Source organism: Megalobrama amblycephala, linkage group LG21 (genome assembly GCF_018812025.1).
Source record: "Megalobrama amblycephala isolate DHTTF-2021 linkage group LG21, ASM1881202v1, whole genome shotgun sequence".
Classification (NCBI taxonomy): Eukaryota; Metazoa; Chordata; class Actinopteri; order Cypriniformes; family Xenocyprididae; genus Megalobrama; species Megalobrama amblycephala.
Genome location: NC_063064.1, coordinates 1,101,924 through 1,123,149, shown reverse-complemented (window position 1 = coordinate 1,123,149; position 21,226 = coordinate 1,101,924). Strand labels below are relative to the sequence as shown.

Here is a 21,226-nt window from a genome sequence, read left to right as displayed (position 1 = left end):
TCTTGACATAATGAAGCTTGTACTATATAATTAGTCTGGTTTCAGCATCTTCTAACCCTCATCAGACACGTTCCTACGCTTAAGACTCGTTTTTGCATTCTAGAAAATCAAGGGCTAGATGAAATGCAACAGTGTTCTCATGGTGTTTTTAGTCTTAAAGGGTTAGTTCACCCAAAAACACAAATTAAGATATATTTGATGAAATCAGATGGCTCAGTGAGGCCTGCATTCACAACAATGACATTCAGTATCCATAAAGGTACTAAAAATATATTTGAAACAGTTGATGTGAGTTTAGTGGTTCTATCTTAATATTATAAAGCGACAAGAATACTTTTTGTGTGCCAAAAAAACTAAATAACGACTTTTCAACAATATCTAGTGATGGGCGATTTCAAAACACTGCTTCACGAAGCTTCTGAGCTTTATGAATCTTTTGTTTCGAATTAGTGATTCAGATCTCCTAAAATGGCTAAACTGCTGAAATCATGTGACTTTGGCGCTCCGATTCACTGATTCGATTCGTAAAGCTCTTTTCATTTTGGGGTAAACTAACCCTTTAATACACACTTAACCCTGAAAACCTGTCATAGTCCAAAAAAAACATTTTTTATTGACATTTATTGAACTTTTAGGGAAAATATTAAAGAAAAAAACTGCGTAAGTACGGTGACCAGGAGGGGACATGTTCGGTTCACTTAGTTTTGTCATGGGATAAGTTGTTGCCTCCAGATCATCATTCTTATGTCGTGCTCAAACGATGTGAAGTCATGACATCGATATCCTATGTTGAGAGAATGAAATCTATTTCTCGTGGCGTGAACAACCTGTGTGACATAGCAACCTGGAATTATCAGAAATGGATAGGCCTATAATGATATTTATTTTTAATTAAGAAAAAGCACTTAATTAAGAAATGAATACAGTTGCATGAAAAAGTATGTGAACCAGTTGCAGAATCTGTGAAAATGTGAATAATTTTAACAAAATAAGAGAGATCATACAAAATGCATGTTATTTTTTATTTAGTACTGTCCTGAGTAAGATAATTTACATAAAACATAACATAAATAGCTGAAATGTATTAAAATAAACCCATCCAAAAGTTTGTGAACCATTGATTCTCAATACTGTGTGTGGTCACCTGATGATCCACGACTGTTTTTGTGTTTTGTGATGGTTGTTCATGAGTCTCTTGTTTGTTCTGAGCAGTTAAACTGAGCTCTGTTCTTCAGAAAAATCCTCCAGCTCCTGCAGATTCATCAGTTTTCAAGCATCTTTTGCATATTTTAACCCTTTCCAGCAGTGACTGAATGATTTTGAGATTCGTCTTTTCACACTGAGGACAACTGAGGGACTCAAACTCAACTATTAAAAAAGGTTCAAACATTCACTGATGCTCCAGAAGGAAACACGATGCATTAAGAGCAGAGGGGTGAAAACCTTTTAAATTTGAAGATAAAGGTATATTGTACTTAATTTGTCTTCAGGGAAACATGCATCTTTTGTTGCTTCCGAAGGGCAGTACTAAATGAATAAAAAGAAGAAGATATTTCAACAAAATAAGAAAAAAAATTTCACCTTTTATATAAAATGCCTTATTCAGGACAGTACTAAATAAAAAATAACATGCATTTTGTCAACATTTTTCACAGATTCTGCAAGTTTTTCCCATTATTTTTCATGCAACTGTACATATAAATATCAGTCATATAAATACATATAAATAATATGACTTAGATGATTTAAATTCTTAGTTTTATGATCAAAGCAGTTTTAAATCATATAATGCAATGCAATACAATGCTGATTGAGAGGTGATCAAATAAAAGCTTGATGATCATATTTGATACTGTAAAATGATGTATGGATGATCAAATACAAACATTGGTATAATAGTAAGGACACACACTGATAAACACACAGCAGCTCACGTCATATGTTGCATTTAAACGGTAAACTTGACCCAGATGTATAAAAGCGATAATGGTTCTTGATGATAAGCTGTTTTGGTCTTAAACTTGCAGAAACAATGTCTAGTCTATGTGCTTTGAGGTTGCAGGAAAATATTGGGAATTGGTGGAGATTTTGCATCAGATGCAATTTGAGATCATATCCTGAAACGATCGTACATCTTCACACACGGGGACTGAAGAAGCGTCTATACTGCTGCATTATTCAACCTCCTCTTTTTATCCCGCTGTTTCTTTGCTCTCGTTCTCCGTCTCTACAGCCACGCTCAGTAATTGTCAGTTTGCTGAAGGCTTCTTACAGAAAGTAACATCTGCAGTAAAACAGAATGAATGAAGGAACACTGATGAATTCTGACTGCAAAATTAACCCTCTGTTATCTGCTTTGGGTTTTGGAAACTGAGTCGGTTTGTGTAATAACACTTTGAAAACTCAGTTACGACGGTGACACAGATTTGGTGCGTTCTGTTACCTGACGGGACACGTGAGCCATTCCTTTCCCTAATAAACAGCCGAAACTTAAGAATCCGTAAACAAATCCATTAGTCTTAAATGTCTAATGTTACCACGTCACCTTCCTCTGCCGTTGTGTTTTATTGATGAGGCTCTTCCTCTTCTCTTGATGAGTTAAGCAGGACCGGGTTGTCTTTAGGTTTCTCAGAAGTACTTGGACGTCTAGTCAAGCAGATATCATCTCTCGCTTTAGTGTCTAGACCGGCCCCGTTACCAGAACCTGTGGGATTGTTCTGTGTCGGATTCACATTCGTGCAAAACAATTATATGTCATTATGTGTTAATTTTGTTGTGCACAATTTGTGTGTTATTTTCATGTCAGTTGAGCTTATTCTGTAAATTATTACTCTTAATTACTGTAAAAATGAAACATAATAATTTGATTTAAATTGTCAAATATCCATCCATCCTTCTATCAATCCATCCATCCTTCTATCATTCCATCCATCCTTATATCATTCCATCCATCCATCCATCCTTCTATCATTCCATCCATCCATCCAATCATCCTTATATCATTCCATCCATCCATCCAATCATCCTTATATCATTCCATCCATCCATCCATCCTTCTATCATTCCATCCATCCATCCAATCATCCTTATATCATTCCATCCATCCATCCAATCATCCTTATATCATTCCATCCATCCATCCATCCTTCTATCATTCCATCCATCCATCCAATCATCCTTATATCATTCCATCCATCCATCCAATCATCCTTATATCATTCCATCCATCCATCCAATCATCCTTATATCATTCCATCCATCCATCCATCCTTCTATCATTCCATCCATCCATCCAATCATCCTTATATCATTCCATCCATCCATCCATCCTTCTATCATTCCATCCATCCATCCATCCTTCTATCATTCCATCCATCCATCCTTCTATCATTCTATCCATCCATTCATCCTTATATCATTCCATCCATCCATCCTTCTATCATTCTATCCATCCATTCATCCTTATATCATTCCATCCATCCATTCATCCTTCTATCATTCCATCCATCCTTCTGTCATTCCATCCATCCATCCATCCATCCATCCTTCTATCATTCCATCCATCCTTCTGTTATTCCATCCATCCATCCAATCATCATTATATCATTCCATCCATCCATTCATCCTTCTATCAATCCATCCATCCTTATATCATTCCATCCATCCATCCTTCTATCATTCCATCCATCCTTCTGTCATTCCATCCATCCATTCATCCATCCATCCATCCTTCTATCATTCCATCCATCCTTATATCATTCCATCCATCCATCCATCCATCCTTCTATCAATCCATCCATCCTTCTATCATTCCATCCATCCATCCTTCTATCATTCCATCCATCCTTCTGTCATTCCATCCATCCATCCATCCATCCATCCTTCTATCATTCCATCCATCCATCCATCCTTCTATCAATCCATCCTTATATCATTCCATCCATCCATCCTTCTATCATTCCATCCATCCTTCTGTCATTCCATCCATCCATCCATCTATCAATCCATCCATCCTTCTGTCATTCCATCCATCATCCATCCATCCATCCTTCTATCATTCCGTCCATCCATCATTCTATCAATCCATCCATCCTTCTGTCATTCCATCCATCCATTCATCCTTTTATCATTCCATCCATCCATCCATCCATCTATCATTCCATCCATCCTTCTATCATCCATCCATCCATCCATCCATCCATCCATCCATTCATCCTTCTATCATTCCATCTATCCATCCATCTATCCATCCTTCTATCAATCCATCCATCCTTCTGTCATTCCATCCATCCTTCTATCATTCCATTCATCCATCCATCCATCCATCCATCCTTCTATCATTCCATCCATCCATCCATCCTTCTATCATTCCATCCATCCTTCTGTCATTCCATCCATCCATCTATCAATCCATCCATCCTTCTGTCATTCCATCCATCCATCCATCCATCCATCCATCCATCCTTCTATCATTCCATCCATCCATCCATCCTTCTATCATTCCATCCATCCTTCTGTCATTCCATCCATCCATCTATCAATCCATCCATCCTTCTGTCATTCCATCCATCCATCTATCAATCCATCCATCCTTCTGTCATTCCATCCATCCATCCATCCATCCATCCATCCATCCATCCATCCATCCATCCATCCTTCTATCATTCCATCCATCCATCATTCTATCAATCCATCCATCCTTCTGTCATTCCATCCATCCATTCATCCTTTTATCATTCCATCCATCCATCCATCCTTTTATCATTCCATCCATCCATCCATCCATCCATCCATCTATCATTCCATCCATCCTTCTATCATTCCATCCATCCATCCATCCATCCTTCTATCATTCCATCCATCCATTCATCCTTCTAACATTCCATCTATCCATCCATCTATCCATCCTTCTATCAATCCATCCATCCTTCTGTCATTCCATCCATCCTTATATCATTCCATTCATCCATCCATCCATCCATCATCCATCCATCCTTCTATCATTCCATCCATCCATTCATTCTTCTATCATTCCATCCATTAATGCGTCTATCATTCCATCCATCCATCCATCCATCCATCCATCCATCCATCCTTCTGTCATTCCATTCATCCTTCTGTCATTCCATCCATCCATCCATCCATTCATGCTTCTATCATTCTATCCATCCATCCATCCTTCTATCAATCCATCCATCCTTCTGTCATTCCATTCGTCCTTCTATCATTCCATCCATCCATCCATCCATCCATCCATCCATCCATCCATCCATCCTTCTATCAATCCATCCATCCTTCTGTCATTCCATCCATCCTTCTGTCATTCCATTCATCCTTCTATCATTCCATCCATCCATCCATCCATCCATCCATTCATGCTTCTATCATTCTATCCATCCATCCATCCATCCATCCTTCTATCAATCCATCCATCCTTCTGTCATTCCATTCATCTTTCTATCATTCCATCCATCCATCCATCCATCCATTCATGCTTCTATCATTCTATCCATCATTCCATCCATCCTTCTATCAATCCATCCATCCTTCTATCATTCCATCCATCCATCCAGCCAGCGAGCCAGCCATACATACATCCATCCTTCCTTCTATCATTCCATCCATCCATCCATCCATCCATCCATCCATCCATCCATCCATCTATCAATCCTCCATCCTTCTGCCATTCTATCCATCCATCCATCCATATAGTTTTCATGTTATTTTTAGTTTCATTTGTAGTCAGTTATGTGCTTGTCATTTTACTAGATTTTTTATTGTCATTTAGCTTTAATTTATTTCTGTTTTCATTTTAGTTTTAATTAGTTTAAGTTTTTATTTAATTATTTCAGGTTGATCATTTTAGTGCTTCAACTTAAACTTCATTTGATTGCTATGGCAACATTTTTGCAATATTGCAATTTTAATTGCAATTAACAGATTTTTTAAAAACAGTTAAAGATAATAACCCTGATATATAACCCTGATATATATAACTTCTCACTTCTTTAGAATCCCACTGTCTACAAATAACTCACATCACTTTATTCAACATAAATCTGACCACAAAACCCTGCTGAAAAAAGCTGCCTAAAACAGCCTGTAGAGTTTGCTGGCCTGAGCTGGTCTGTTGGCTGGTTTTAGGTGGGAATTTCAGCTGGTCAGGCTGAACCTGATCAGATTTTTCAGCAGGGAAATGAGTAATTTTGTCTTTTGTTGCATGAGAAATCACCTCCAGCACTGCATAATTAGCGCAGGAGCCCTTTGAATTCCTCCTAATGAGAGCCCACTTGTTTCATTGGTGCATCTCAAAGCGGAATCAGGAGAGCTGACTGGATCCTGTGTGTTTTGCGGTGGTGTTCTCATTTACTGCTGCACTGGGCTCTAGGCGTGGGCTTGCGGTTTGCAGAGGCCTCTGCGCTAACCTTTCCTCTGGAGCGGAGCGAGGCGGTGTGTCTGGAATTAATGCCCGCTGCTCAAACTTGTGCCTGCAGGTGCCCGACGCCATCCTGAAATGCCAGCGTGCTGGAATCACTGTGCGTATGGTGACAGGAGACAACATCAACACGGCACGAGCTATCGCTATTAAATGTGGCATCATCCACCCTGGAGAAGACTTCCTGTGCATCGACGGGAAAGAGTTCAACAGGAGGATCAGAAATGAGAAGGGAGAGGTACTGCATATCAGGACACTACACATCTACATCAAACATAACCAATCAAGCTCTATAGGACAGCATTTGTGGCATAATATCAGATACCACAGAAAATAAGTTTGACTGGTCCCTTGTATAAAAACAAAAATAAACTTAAAGTAAGGCACTTACAATGGATATAATTGGTGCAGCACAACAAATGAAACATGTTTTGCTTCATCTACAGTCATTGGCAGCTGGTATTCAAGGGAGAGACATTAGCATTCTGAGGCAAAGATCTGTGTAGTGCAGGATGAGTCATCAATATTTTTCATGTGTTTTTCTAGAAGAAAAAAGTTGTATGCATTTCATATAGATAAAGCACCTCGCATCTGCATATCTAACTACAGTACATTACGAAAGAAAGCGTGAGTGAGTGAATGAAATCTCACCATTTATATTTGTTGCTGATTAAATTTACATTTCCCCTTTAAAAGTCTGGCTGCGATTTGGACTAATTGAAGACGGGAGAGAGAAGAATGGGAGATTCCAAAATACAATAATCGAGACGTGACAAAACAAAGACATGAATCGTGGTATTAAATTTGCTCATGGACAGGAAGGGCTTAACTTTCGTCAGTAGACGAAGATGATAAAAGCACAGATTTTCAGTATTTTTTGTTATATAAGGTCCTAAGCATTTTAATTACAAATCACAATGATGGTGATATCAGTAAGCAGTAAGAGATACAGTTGAGTTTTGTCACATTTGAAATCAAAGTCTAATTTCAACCTCAAAATAAACAAACTTTAAGGATTTTGAAAAGATAAAATTATTATGACAAAATGAAGCAGAGATATTTAGGAAGGTTGTGAGAGATATGGCCAGTGTTCAGACAACTTGCTTTTAAAAGTAATGCATTACAATATTGCATTACTCCCCCAAAACTTATTGCATTACATAATTATTTTTTTGTTACTTTTTTGAAAAAAGTACTAGATATTTTATTGTAAATTTTAAAAAAGTAATGTGTTACTTTACTAATTTACTAAAAGTAATCTGATTACATGATGTCCGTTACTTTAGAAAATTGCACTATTTGAGAGAGAAATGGCCAGTGTTGGGGAAAGTTACTTTTAAAAGTAATGCATTACAGTAATTTGTTACTCCCCCAAAAAGTAACTGATTGCATTACTTAGTAACTTTTTTATGGAAAGTAACTTGTGTTATTTGAAAAAGTAACTCAGGTATTTTATTGTATATATATATATTTTTTTTAAGCAATGTGTTACTTTACTAGTTACTTGAAAAAGAAATCTGATTACATAATTTGCATTACTTGTAATTTAAGAAACTGCACTATTCTAGAGAGAAATGGCCAGTGTTGGGGAAAGTTACTTTTAAAAGTAATGCATTACAGTAATTTGTTACTCCCCCAAAAAGTAACTAATTGCCTTACTTAGTAACTTTTTATGGAAAGTAACTTGTGTTATTTGAAAAAGTAACTCAGGTATTTTATTGGTTTTTTTTTTTTTTTTTTTTTTTTTTTTTAAGCAATGTGTTACTTTACTAGTTACTTGAAAAAGAAATCTGATTACATAATTTGCATTACTTGTAATTTAAGAAACTGCACTATTCTAGAGAGAAATGGCCAGAGTTGGGGAAAGATATTTTCTTGTAAATTTTAAAAAAGTAATGTGTTACTTTACTAATTGCTTGAAAAAGTAATCTGATTACATAATGTCCATTACTTTAGAAAATTGCACTATTCGAGAGAGAAATGGCCAGTGTTGGGGAAAGTTACTTTTAAAAGTAATGCATTACAGTATTGCGTTACTCCCTCAAAAAGTAACTAATTGCGTTACTTAGTAACTTTTATGGAAAGTAACTTGTGTTATTTGAAAAAGTAACTCAGATATTTTGTTGTAATTTAAAAAAAAAAGTAATGTTACTTTACTAGTTACTTGAAAAAGTAATCTGATTACATAATTTGCATTACTTGTAATTTAAGAAACTGCACTATTTGTGACAGATATGGCCAGTGTTGGGGAAAGTTACTTTTAAAAGTAATGCATTACAATATTGCATTACTCACCAAAAAAGTAACTAATTGCATTACTTAGTAACTTTTTATGGAAAGTAACTTTGTTATTTGAAAAGATAACTCATATATTTTGTTGTAAAGTACATTACTAAGTTTCTTTTTCTGAAAAGTAACTTGTGTTACTTGTTTGAATAAGTAACTTAGATATATTGTTGTTAATTTTTAAAAAAAAAAGTAATGCATTGCTTTACTAGTTAAAAGTAACTCAGATATTTTGTTGTAAGTTTTTTTTAAGTAATGTGTTACTTTACTAGTTACTTGAAAAAGTAATCTGATTACATAATTTGCATTACTTGTAATTTAAAAAATTGCACTATTTGTGACAGAAATGGCCAGTGTTGTCTTTTAAAGCCTTTAGACTTTTCAATTGTAAGTGCATTACTATAGACATGATTTTTGCATTGAAAAACACTAAAGAACGAGTTGAAATGACTGTCTGTGCTAATCAGCGTCACTGCACAAATGCTGTCGAGAGAGCTTTATGTATATTGAACCCAGAGCTGTGGCGTTCCAGGACTCTGATAATTTATGGGGCTTTTTTTATTATGTTGTGATTACATTAGTTGCATTTGTACCCTCTGCACTGCTGTTATTGATGTAGACAGTTATTGAACACATTTGATTGGTGGCCATTCCAACAAACAACCCACATGTGAATGATTTAATACACAGTCAAATCATTTATATGTAAATGCAGTGAGTTCTCTGATGAATGTTTACACTCATTACAACAAGAAATGACATGTTTTATGTTATATACTATTGGCTGTTCTATGTATCTCATTAGACAGGTGTATAGGCGCTGTTTAGATCTCGGTTTCTGTCTCTCGCAGGTTGAGCAGGAGCGCATTGATAAAGTCTGGCCTAAACTGCGAGTGCTTGCCAGATCCTCCCCGACGGACAAACACACACTGGTCAAAGGTGAGTGATCGTGCACCAAACAAAAGACGTATCGGTCCCATTCAGAGCCTTGTCTTTTTTGTGTCCATATCATCTAAAACCATTACAAAATGGTTCTGATGAACAAGGAATAACATTGTTAGATTAATAATCTACTTGAGTTCATGAACATTGGCATTTACACACAAGTGTGTTAGTAAAGCACTCTGGAATCAGATCTGTGAGATGTGATGGTTACATAAGACAACATCATGGCTGAAGTTACAGGATAATTAACATACTGTAAGTAAATGTTGTGCTGTAATTACATCACTGGTGTATTTAATTTCTAGGCGTAATCGCTTGATTGTCCCTGATGTTTTCACATCACAGAGCTTTAATGCGGGCAACATATGGCTGTTCATTATAAGTGTTAAAAGTAATTTATTCCAGTAAACGAGTAGCATTTGTATCGACAACATCTGATGTTGATTTTTTTAAAAGAAATTAATATTTATATTCAACAAGGATGCATTAGAATTGATAAAGTGCTCTAAACACAAGTAATTTGCAAGCTTGAATATATAAATGTAAACTTAATTATAATAATTATTAAATAAATTCTATAATAAACACTTAATAATATATATTAAATAAGTGTATTATGACCAGAACATTGCCATAATAAAATATGCATTGGTTTTTACACCAGAACACTGACATTTATATTAAAACTAGTTTTTATTTACCTCAAAATCAATGATGAAGAGAAAGTGGTTTCATTAGAGATTCAAGAGAAGTCATATTATGTTTAATGTTCATGACACACTGCAAAAAGAGCCTAATTTAACCTATAAAAATTAGATTTTTTGGTATAAATTGATGTATATAAGTTGGTTCAGTGATGTTAAGTAATATTTTTGTTTTATAAAATAAAACCAGTTATTTTAGATGTTACCGTCTGTGTTTTTTCAGTGTAGGTAACAGCCATTTTGGTTCCATTCCATCACATTCACCCTGTCATTTGTTCATTTTATTAATTTGCACAATGCAATAGACATTTAAGCAATGCTTTGTCTGATCACATGTTTCACATCATGCAGAAATGTTCTTTTTTTCATAGACTGACTCAGGTCATTTCTGATCTTATTGTCTGGCAGGTATTATTGACAGCACTCTGGTGGACCAGCGGCAGGTGGTTGCTGTAACCGGCGATGGAACCAATGACGGGCCGGCCCTTAAGAAGGCAGATGTCGGTTTTGCCATGGTGAGAACTGATCAAACTTGTTTTTCCGAGCTGCTCAAACACAGGCTGTCCTCATTTTCTCAATGCACAATCACGCCACCTCAGAGGCTTAGAAAACACAGGTCCAGAGCGCCCCCTAGTGTGAGACAATGCTTTTACTCCTGTTTTTTGACATATGTCAATTGACTTGCATAAGCTGTAAAAACAGCCTGTGTCAGCACCGCCCTGTTATTTCTATTTTCATAAGTTTAGAGGAGAGAATATTCTTGTGTTGCTGCTCATCAAACTGACAGCAGCTGCCCGCGGGCAGCTTCCTCTCTGTGGTATTTACCATGATTTTACTGTCAGCCGTGTCTTAGGAGAGAACAGTCCCTCAGGCTAGTCTTTACAAAACACAAACGCATTGTGTGGAGAAACATCTTTTCTCTTTACCTAGACACCAATCAGATTTTACCATTTATCATCACACACTGTCCACATCAGGGTTTGATCTCACTTTTTATTTCATTGGTGTTCTAAATAGAACTCTAGGGTTCTTGACTCAGTTTTAAAGAACATTTAATGCCAAAAAGATTCTATATAAGGAGAATGTCTCAAATGACTGCACAATATGTTCATGTTTAACTTTTTTTTTTCCTGTATATTTGCATGTTGTTTAATTCATAAAAAATTAATTTAAAATTAAATTAAAACAAAACACACTAAATCCATAAAATAACCCCATGATGGGACCCCTAAAGCGCCTGATGGAACCCTTTAAGATTCTAAATAGAACCTTTTCTGCTAAGAGTGTAGAGAACGTATGGGAATGTGCTTAATTGTCATGAAAATAATGTCACAATGTAATAAAACCCCAAACAAACAAACAAACAAACAAACAAAAAAAGGTCCAAAAATATAATTTTTTATTATTTCCTTTTGACGATGCAGTTGCATAACCTTGGCTACTATGTTTAGACTGTGACTAAAGCACTAGTTATGATTATGGTTGATTATGATTTGACTTTTTTAACTTTATTTAGTGTGTAATGTTGCTGTTTGATCATAAACAACATCTGCAAAGTTACGACGCTCAAAGTTCAATGCAAAGGAGATATTTTCTTTTACAGAATTCTGTTTAGGGACTACAATGAGCTTCTTCCTGGGTTGGTGACATCACAAACCCTAAAAATTACATAAGCCCCGCCCCCGAGAACACGCAACAAAGGGGGCGGAGCCATGTTGGGCTGCTTTAGAGAAGAGGAAGAGTTGTTGTAGTCGAGTGTTGTTGACATGCCGTCATTTTACGCCGGACTGCTTCACAAACGAGGGTCAATTCAACACAAAAGATGAACATGACGGCACATGCTAGTGGATGAGTTGAATCAACTCCACAGCAACTACATCAATTTATCCACTAACCATTCAGAAACGTCTAAAAGTTGTAACTTCTTCCTGAGTCTCTCCATCAGTGTCGACTCCGGTTTGAACAATGTAAGGCTGAACACCTTTACTGACAATCCTCATTTTGGCTGCGTGAGATTCTCCAGCTTTGTTGTTGTTGAGCTGTTAAAGCTCCGCCCCCTTTCCAGAAGAGCAGCAGCTCATTTGCATTTAAAGGAACACACACAAAAACGGCGTGTTTTTGCTCACACCCAAATAGGGGCAAAATTTGACAAGCTATAATAAATGAGCTGTGGGGGATTTTGAGCTGAAACTTCACAGACACATTCTTGAGACACTAGAGACTTATATTACACCTTATCTAAGCAATTAATGCAACTGGCCAATGTACATGTTCTTGACCTGTTGAAATGTAATGTTAATAGTGCATATTGTATATGGTTGGGCATATCCTGTTTATGGTAACATTAATGCATGAATAAATGATTTTGATGTCATTTTCGGTACTTTGAAGCAAAAGAACAATGTGAAACGACAGAGCTTCTGTCTCGACAGGGAATCGCAGGGACAGATGTGGCCAAAGAGGCGTCTGACATCATCCTGACGGATGACAACTTCTCCAGCATCGTGAAGGCCGTGATGTGGGGACGCAACGTCTACGACAGCATCTCAAAGTTCCTCCAGTTCCAGCTGACGGTTAACGTGGTGGCCGTGATCGTTGCCTTTACCGGAGCCTGTATCACACAGGTTTGTGCCTCTGGACGCACATGTGTTTATGGGATAGTGTACTTTTATTAGCGGTGTAAGCTATGGCAAGTATCAGTATTATCATTGCACAAACTTGGCTTTAATGAGCCTCGAACCCCATCTTAAACTTCAGCACATATATTACCCTTCAAAAGTTTGGGGTCAGTAAGATTTCTTTTTTAAAGGAATATTCATTAAATTGATCAAAAATCAATTATAATGTTACAAAATACTTCCATTTCAAATAAATGCTGTTCTTTTTCTTTATATTCATCAAAGAATCCTGAAAAATAAAATGTATCACTGTTTTCACAACAATTATGAAGCAGCACAACTGTTTCCAATTGATAATAACTTAGTATCAAATCATTATTTCAGAATGATTTCTGAAGGATCATGTGACACTGAAGACTGGAGTAATGATGCTGAAAATTCAGCTTTGATCACAGGAATAAATTACACTTTACTATATATTCACATAGAAAGCAGCTGTTTTACATTGTAATAAAATTTCACTGTTTTTACTGTATATTTGATCAAATAAATGCAGCCTTGGTGAGACTTCTTTCAAAGAAGTTAAAAGTCTTACTTATCTCAAACTTTTGAACGGTAGCATAACTCATCCTGCACCATTTGTGTTATGGACATGAATAATTCATCAAAGCATCTTACATGCAACCTCAGAGTAACGCCCTGGCAACCATCCAACACACTGGCATTGCAGCAGAGAGTTTTGTACAAGCAAACACATCTTCTTCATACTTTAAAACCACTGCTACCACATATGAGATGCCTTTGACATGACGATAGATCTGACCTACTATGAAATCTCAAATTAGACTATGCAGAGACATAGGGCACTGGCAAAGAAACCATATTAGATTACTAGGACAAGGCCAAAGACTTCATCCCTATGATCTAAAATAGCATTGTTTAATTTCCTAGAGGATCGCTAACCTAATAAATGATGCAGCACTTCTAAGAGAAGGAGGCTAGACTGTGTGAAGTTACCGTGATGAGAAATGAATGTCCAGAGAGCTTTAGATGAACAAGGACACTCAATCGTGCACTGAGATAATGAGGAAGATCTTCTTACCAATATTATAATGCACAATGATGATATCTTGTGCTAGTAACAATAATCAACATCCAGCTCAGTTCGTTGCTATAAACATTGCATTTTAAGCAGATTGTATGTTCTTCCAGGATTCTCCTCTTAAAGCAGTGCAGATGTTGTGGGTAAACCTGATCATGGACACGTTTGCATCTCTGGCTTTGGCCACCGAACCGCCCACTGAGTCTCTGTTGATGAGGAAACCCTATGGCCGAAACAAACCCTTGATCTCCAGTACCATGACCAAGAACATCCTGGGCCACGGCGTGTACCAGCTCATCATCATCTTCACGCTGCTGTTTGTGGGTGAGTTACCTTGTAGGTCTGCAGAGCATGTGAAGGAAACCCCGGAAAGTGCTTAATAAATCAATTGTTTGAAGATATACCTAAGTGATAGAGAAGTAGTTGAAGAAACACTTTTCACATGCCATGTCGTAGTTACCGTAATTATGAGATGACAACCCGTGATTGTGTTTCTTTGGCAGCAATATCAACGGCAAAATAAATCAGGTGGTGCAAGTCGGATAATTGTAATTAAGAGTTCTGCAAGGATTTTACGAATCAGAATCTTGTAATTACGGTAATTCCGACATGGTGTGAACGCACCTACATTCATATAGGATGCACACTAGTGTTTTATGCTGTGTCCAGGTGAGCAGATCTTTGACATCGACAGTGGCAGGAACGCGCCGCTGCATTCGCCCCCGTCTGAGCACTACACCATTATCTTCAACACCTTCGTCATGATGCAGCTCTTCAACGAGATCAACGCCCGCAAGATCCACGGGGAGAGAAATGTGTTTGAAGGCATTTTCAGAAATCCCATCTTCTGCTCCATTGTCTTGGGCACTTTCGCCATTCAGGTACCAAAAACTTGTTTGTTCAAGCAGGTTGGTCAGACGAATTTCCATTGATTGTGCCAGTGTTTCTAAGAACATTTTGTTAATGCTCCCATTAAGTTATGGGAATGTTTCCACCTGGTATTAAGATAAGTTTTGGTCGATTGGATCACAAGTAAACGAGGGAGACTCATTAACGTTTACACCTGGTGTTTTAAACCATCTCTTTTGTCCACTTTCAACCACTTCTGTCCTGATTTCTTTGAGGGGAGGGTCTATGGGTGGGTAAATGTATGGGTTTTTTCAGATCATTCGATGTAATGGATGAAAAAGGTTTGTGCAATTTACATATGAACGCGCTTGGAGATGACAAAAAAACATACAAAGAGCATCAGCTTTCGTTTCTGCTCTGAAAACCGCAAGACCAGCTGAACGCTGTGAGTGTGTGTTAGAAATCAGGAATGGTGAGAGAACATTGTGCTTGGTATTCATCTTCAAACCAACCTTGGGTCTTCAGCTGACAAAGTTTAAATCCCCTCTGGCTAGAGCGCTTCCCATAATGTATACGCATTAGGTCAATAGGTGGAGAGTAGGCGGTCTTTAGTGGCTGTTCGAACACATTCAACCACATGAGCATCTCAACATGTTCTCCAACCAATACGCCTATATAGGTCGTTTGTCACTTCCCTGAAATAAGACCCATAGGAGCGTTTACTAATGTTGCGCCCCTATCGACAACAGGACACTTTCATTTCAATGCATTGTTCCCTTTCATCTGTGTCATATTTCGGTTTCGCGTTGCTCAATTGGCAGAGCATTGCAATAACAATTTGCAATCATGTGATCATGCGATCGTGGGTTCGATCCCAGGGAACGCAGGTCCTCATAAAGTGTATATGCACTATAAATCACTAAGGGTAGGTTTAGGGGTGGGGTGGGAGTAGTCGTTAATAAAAAAATAGTTTTGCTAAATGGAAATAGGAGAAATGGTGTAAAAAGTCCACACATTGCATTTAAATGAACATGCATTTTGATTACTAATGACAGTCATACGACATTTCATGACGACAGATGTAACATGACACTGTCATTATTTTTACGCCAACTAAAAGGCGCATGACTTCAAAACGTAAATATAGGTCATAATAAGGAGCTTTAAAAATGACCTATAGGGTTGTTTTTTTTTTTTTTGGAGGACAGTCTCGAGCATCTACACTACGAAAGCAATCTGTTTTCGACTACCTCTGGAAGTGGTCAAAAGTGGACAAGCTCAAAATATTTACCGTTTACACCTGCATTCAGCGTCGTCCACTTGTGGTCCGATTAACCAAAACACATCTTAACACCAGTGGCAAACAGGGCCTTTATGTTCTCTGGACGTTCAAAACATCCCGTTTTTAAAAGTTCTAAAACTATTTTTTGTTGGTTATGTGAACGTTAAAGGGAACATTGCATTTGATCATCCTCCAAACATCATGGGAACGTTATTTTTGAATGTTCTCTGAACATTGTGAAACAAGTAGCAGCATTTAAAAAAATGTTAGATGAACGTCCAACTAAAACGTTTTAGGCATGTTCGATGTAACATTTTTGTGTTAACATTTTAAGAACATCATTAAAGTCCAGATAACTTTAAACTAACATTCTATTAATGTAACTGATAGAATGTTTGTTCAGAACCTTGCCAGAACGTTCACTGTTAGCTGAAGGTAAATATACTTCACATGCTTCATCAGTTCCTCGCCTTTTGACATTTGGTTTCAGATTGTGATTGTTCAGTTTGGAGGAAAGCCGTTCAGTTGTTCTCCTCTGGACCTGGAGAAGTGGATGTGGTGTGTGTTCCTGGGGCTGGGAGAGCTGGTCTGGGGACAGGTAATACAACCACTTCCATCTGATATTCTTTCAAAACAACAATTCATTCAACAATCATACTGTACATTAAACCTGCTGTGCTGTATTCATTCATTTCTCTTCATCCTCAGGGATAGTTCACCCAGAAATGTAAATTATATCACCATTTACTTACCCTCATTTCATTTCAAACCCGTAAGACTGACTTTCTTCCATTAAACGCACAGAAAAAAAATGTCAGGGTTTTAGTTTTGTCCATACAATGAGAGTCAATGGTGTCTAATGTTGTTTTGGACCCTTTTGATTTTCACTGTATGGACAAAAACAGTTGCAAATTTCTTCTAAATATCGTCTCTTTTGCTCCACTGAAGAAAGAAAGCCATACACGTTTGGAAGGATGTGAGAGTGATTAAATTATGACAGAATTGACATTTTTCCTTTTAGGTCACACTTTAGGGGTCCAGTTCTATGACTTTTGCCTTAATAAACTCCTAATTACTGCTTATTAATAGTAAGGTAGTAGTTGTTAAGTTTAGGTATTGGGTAGGATTATGGGGTGTAGAATATGGTCATGCAGAATAAGGCATTAATATGTGCTTTATAAGTACTAATAAACAGCCGATACTCTAGTAATATGCATGCTAATGAGCAACTAGTTAAAAGTGAGAATTGGACCCTAAACTAATGTGTTACCTCATTTTAATAACTGACATTGCAAATTAATTATTAACATTATTAATTGCAAATTGCAAATATTAATAGTAAAAGTTTGTTTATATTTTCATTTAAAAAAAAATAAAAAATAATGTACACTATATTTTTATTTCCTTGGTTGAAGGAACGTCGGCAAATTTGACATCTTTGTCTCTTCTGACCAACACAATCAATCAATATTCCTCTTTTGTAAATTAATAGAAATGCTAACATTTTTCTTTTGCTATTGGAGCAAATGGGAATGCAAAATGATATTTATTGTAGTTTCCATTCACCACTATAGAAGTTTACCCAAAAATGACGACTTCTGCTTCTGAGAAACCCACAATTGGCAATACACAGCACACCAGGGTTTCAGAGATTCAAAGATTTGCATATTTTTCATGGATGAAAAAAGTAACATGGAAAACAACATCAAGTAGTTATATAACCCAGAGACAGCTACTGAATCTCATTAGCAGTTGCTCGACTGCTAAAATATTTCACATGTTTCAGAGCCTCCAAAATTGTGAAATGTACATTATCGAGCAGTGAGAAAGTTGTACATATTAATAAGATGTTTATATTCTCCCATGTTGCAAGTGTTTTTAAAGAGGATCTATTGTGCTTTTTCATGTTTAAGCAGTTCGAAAAGTTCTAAGCACAAAGTTATTCTGCCCTTTTTAGTTAGTAGTGTGTTGAAACTGGTGGTTATAGTAAGGGGCGGGATTTTTCCCAAACACCATCACAATACACTGCTCCAGCCGACCAATCAGAGCACATTGTGCTTTTCAGAAGGAGGGGCTTCATAGAGACAGGAACTAAACAGAGCGTTACTGACAGACTGGGAAGAGTGGAGCTGCAACAATGGAGAATATGAGGAAAATAATCAACATTCAAGCAGGAAAACCTGCTCTAGTAGAGCACAAAAACAAAGACTAGGCACAATATGGCCTCTTCAATAGAAATCATGTTTTTTTTTATTAATAGTATCTGCATCCACACCTGTACGGTTACCCATAAACTTGTTCCTCACCTGGAGCTTTGAAGCTCTGAAATCTTTTTTTTTGTGCTACCATGTTCTAAAATCTGTGTCATGCACCTCCTCACTCTGGGTCAGGTTATATCAACAATCCCAAACAGCAAGCTGAGGTTCCTCCGAGGGGCTGGTCGGCTGACGCAAAAGGATGAAATGACGGCCGAGGAGGAGATGAACGAGGACCAGGAGGAGATCGATCACGCGGAGAGAGAGTTGCGGCGAGGGCAGATCCTCTGGTTCAGAGGCCTCAACAGAATCCAGACTCAGGTTAGAAACGTTGTGAAAAGTTACGACTGCCTGAAATATTTAGCATGAATTCTGCACTGAAATGGCATCTGTAGGAAGTAGCCATACTTACGCTTGTACATCAATTGTGTTTGTAATTATGTACTTGAGATTGGACCATCTGCACGGCTGGCAGTGTGTTTTACAGCCGGATTTAGAACAGTGCGGAGGTTGAACCGCAGCTCAGCTCTGCCAAACGGCATTACTGGCACAAACATCAGCGCTGATCGCAAGACTTTTGTACTGTTGCATTAATCATGTGCTGTCGGTACACCTTTCATGAAAAGCGCTTCATATTCCAACCGAATAGTCATTTATTGAATAGTGTTCCACAGTATTAGATCTAAATAGCAGTGAAAATCTCAATCTAAAAATATTTTATCTTACCTAACATCTGCCAGTTTGCCATACTTTTTCATTTGATGAATATTCATGAGCAAAGCCAGTACGTTCATTTTGCCCCCTCCTCCCACTCAGGTCATTCCCACGCCCCTGATAATATTGATTTTCTCACAAGAATGTACTCAGCGCTTCTATAAAGTTTGAAAGTCTAAAATGGTTTCATTGAGCAATATCACACTCACAAGTGTACTGTCATTCTGAATAGCATCACATGACTGATATTCAGACCAACAGCACCATTAAGAGTGTCATGTTGCGTTTATACAACAGTTCAATAAACCACAAGCTTGAGATAAAAGGATCCCAAGCATCATGTCATCAGTGGAGCGGATCATTCCTGGGTCATTCCTACAGTTTGGTGGATTTTACGTCCTTATGAAACAGTACTGCATATTTTACATCAAATGTTACTTTCATGCCATGTGGTTTTCCATGCATACTCCAACTAACACACATTCATAATGATTAATACCGAAGCTTAAAAAAAAGTACTTTACAGGTTACATGTACAAACCCGATTCCAAAAAAGTTGGGACACTGTACAAATTGTGAATAAAAAAGGAATGCAATAATTTATAAATCTCATAAACTTATGTTTTATTCACAATAGAATATAGATAACATATCAGATGTTGAAAGTGAGACATTTTGAAATGTCATGCTAAATATTGGCTCATTTTGGATTTCATGAGAGCTACACATTCCAAAAAAGTTGGGACAGGTAGCAATAAGAGGCAATAAAAGTTAAATGTACATATAAGGAACAGCTGGAGGACCAATTTGCAACTTATTAGGTCAATTGGCAACATGATTGGGTATAAAAAGAGCCTCTCAGAGTGGCAGTGTCTCTCACAAGTCAAGATGGGCAGAGGATCACCAATTCCCCCAATGCTGTGGTGAAAAATAGTGGAGCAATATCAGAAAGGAGTTTCTCAGAGAAAAATTGCAAAGAGTTTGAAGTTATCATCATCTACAGTGCATAATATCATCCAAAGATTCAGAGAATCTGGAACAATCTCTGTGCGTAAGGGTCAAGGCCGGAAAACCATACTGGATGCCCGTGATCTTCGGGCCCTTAGACGGCACTGCATCACATACAGGAATGCTACTGTAATGGAAATCACAACATTGTCGGTGAACACATTCCACCTTGCCATTCGCCGTTGCCGGCTAAAACTCTATAGGTCAAAAAAGAAGCCATATCTAAACATGATCCAGAAGCGCAGGCATTTTCTCTGGGCCAAGGCTCATTTAAAATGGACTGTGGCAAAGTGGAAAACTGTTCTGTGGTCAGACGAATCAAAATTTGAAGTTCTTTTTGGAAAACTGGGACGCCATGTCATCCGGACTAAAGAGGACAAGGACAACCCAAGTTGTTATCAGCACTCAGTTCAGAAGCCTGCATCTCTGATGGTATGGGGTTGCATGAGTGCATGTGGCACGGGCAGCTTACACATCTGGAAAGGCACCATCAATGCTGAAAGGTATATCCAAGTTCTAGAACAACATATGCTCCCATCCAGACATCATCTCTTTCAGGGAAGATCTTGCATTTTCCAACATGACAATGCCAGACCACATACTGCATCAATTACAACATCATGGCTGCATAGAAGAAGGATCCGGGTACTGAAATGGCCAGCCTGCAGTCCAGATCTTTCACTCATAGAAAACATTTGGCACATCATAAAGAGGAAGATGCGACAAAGAAGACCCAAGACAGTTGAGCAACTAGAAGCCTGTATTAGACAAGAATGGGACAACATTCCTATTCCTAAACTTGAGCAACTTGTCTCCTCAGTCCCCAGACTTTTGCAGACTGTTATAAAATGAAGAGGGGATGCCACACAGTGGTAGACATGGCCTTGTCCCAACTTTTTTGATATGTGTTGATGCCATGAAATTTAAAATCAACTTATTTTTCCCTTAAAATGAAACTCCCTCAGTTGAAACATTTGATATGTCATCTATGTTGTATTCTGAATAAAATATTGAAATTTGAAACTTC

At 37.5% G+C, this 21,226-nt stretch overlaps 1 protein-coding gene across 13 annotated transcripts in view; it reads left to right on the top strand.

Annotated features, from left to right (window-relative positions):
* The window catches only part of atp2b2 (ATPase plasma membrane Ca2+ transporting 2), a 184,737-nt gene that overhangs the window by 152,095 nt on the left and 11,416 nt on the right, over positions 1–21,226 (top strand). For all 13 annotated transcript variants that reach the window (XR_007182078.1, XM_048172015.1, XM_048172022.1 and 10 more), the window contains 8 exons: positions 6,495–6,674; positions 9,574–9,661; positions 10,780–10,886; positions 12,804–12,995; positions 14,202–14,415; positions 14,761–14,972; positions 16,713–16,820; positions 18,613–18,798. Coding sequence is in view for 12 of the 13 variants with exons in the window: in XM_048172015.1 (XP_048027972.1) it covers positions 6,495–6,674; positions 9,574–9,661; positions 10,780–10,886; positions 12,804–12,995; positions 14,202–14,415; positions 14,761–14,972; positions 16,713–16,820; positions 18,613–18,798 (1,287 nt within the window). In the remaining variant the exon portion in view is untranslated. The remainder of the gene's footprint in view (positions 1–6,494; positions 6,675–9,573; positions 9,662–10,779; positions 10,887–12,803; positions 12,996–14,201; positions 14,416–14,760; positions 14,973–16,712; positions 16,821–18,612; positions 18,799–21,226) is intronic.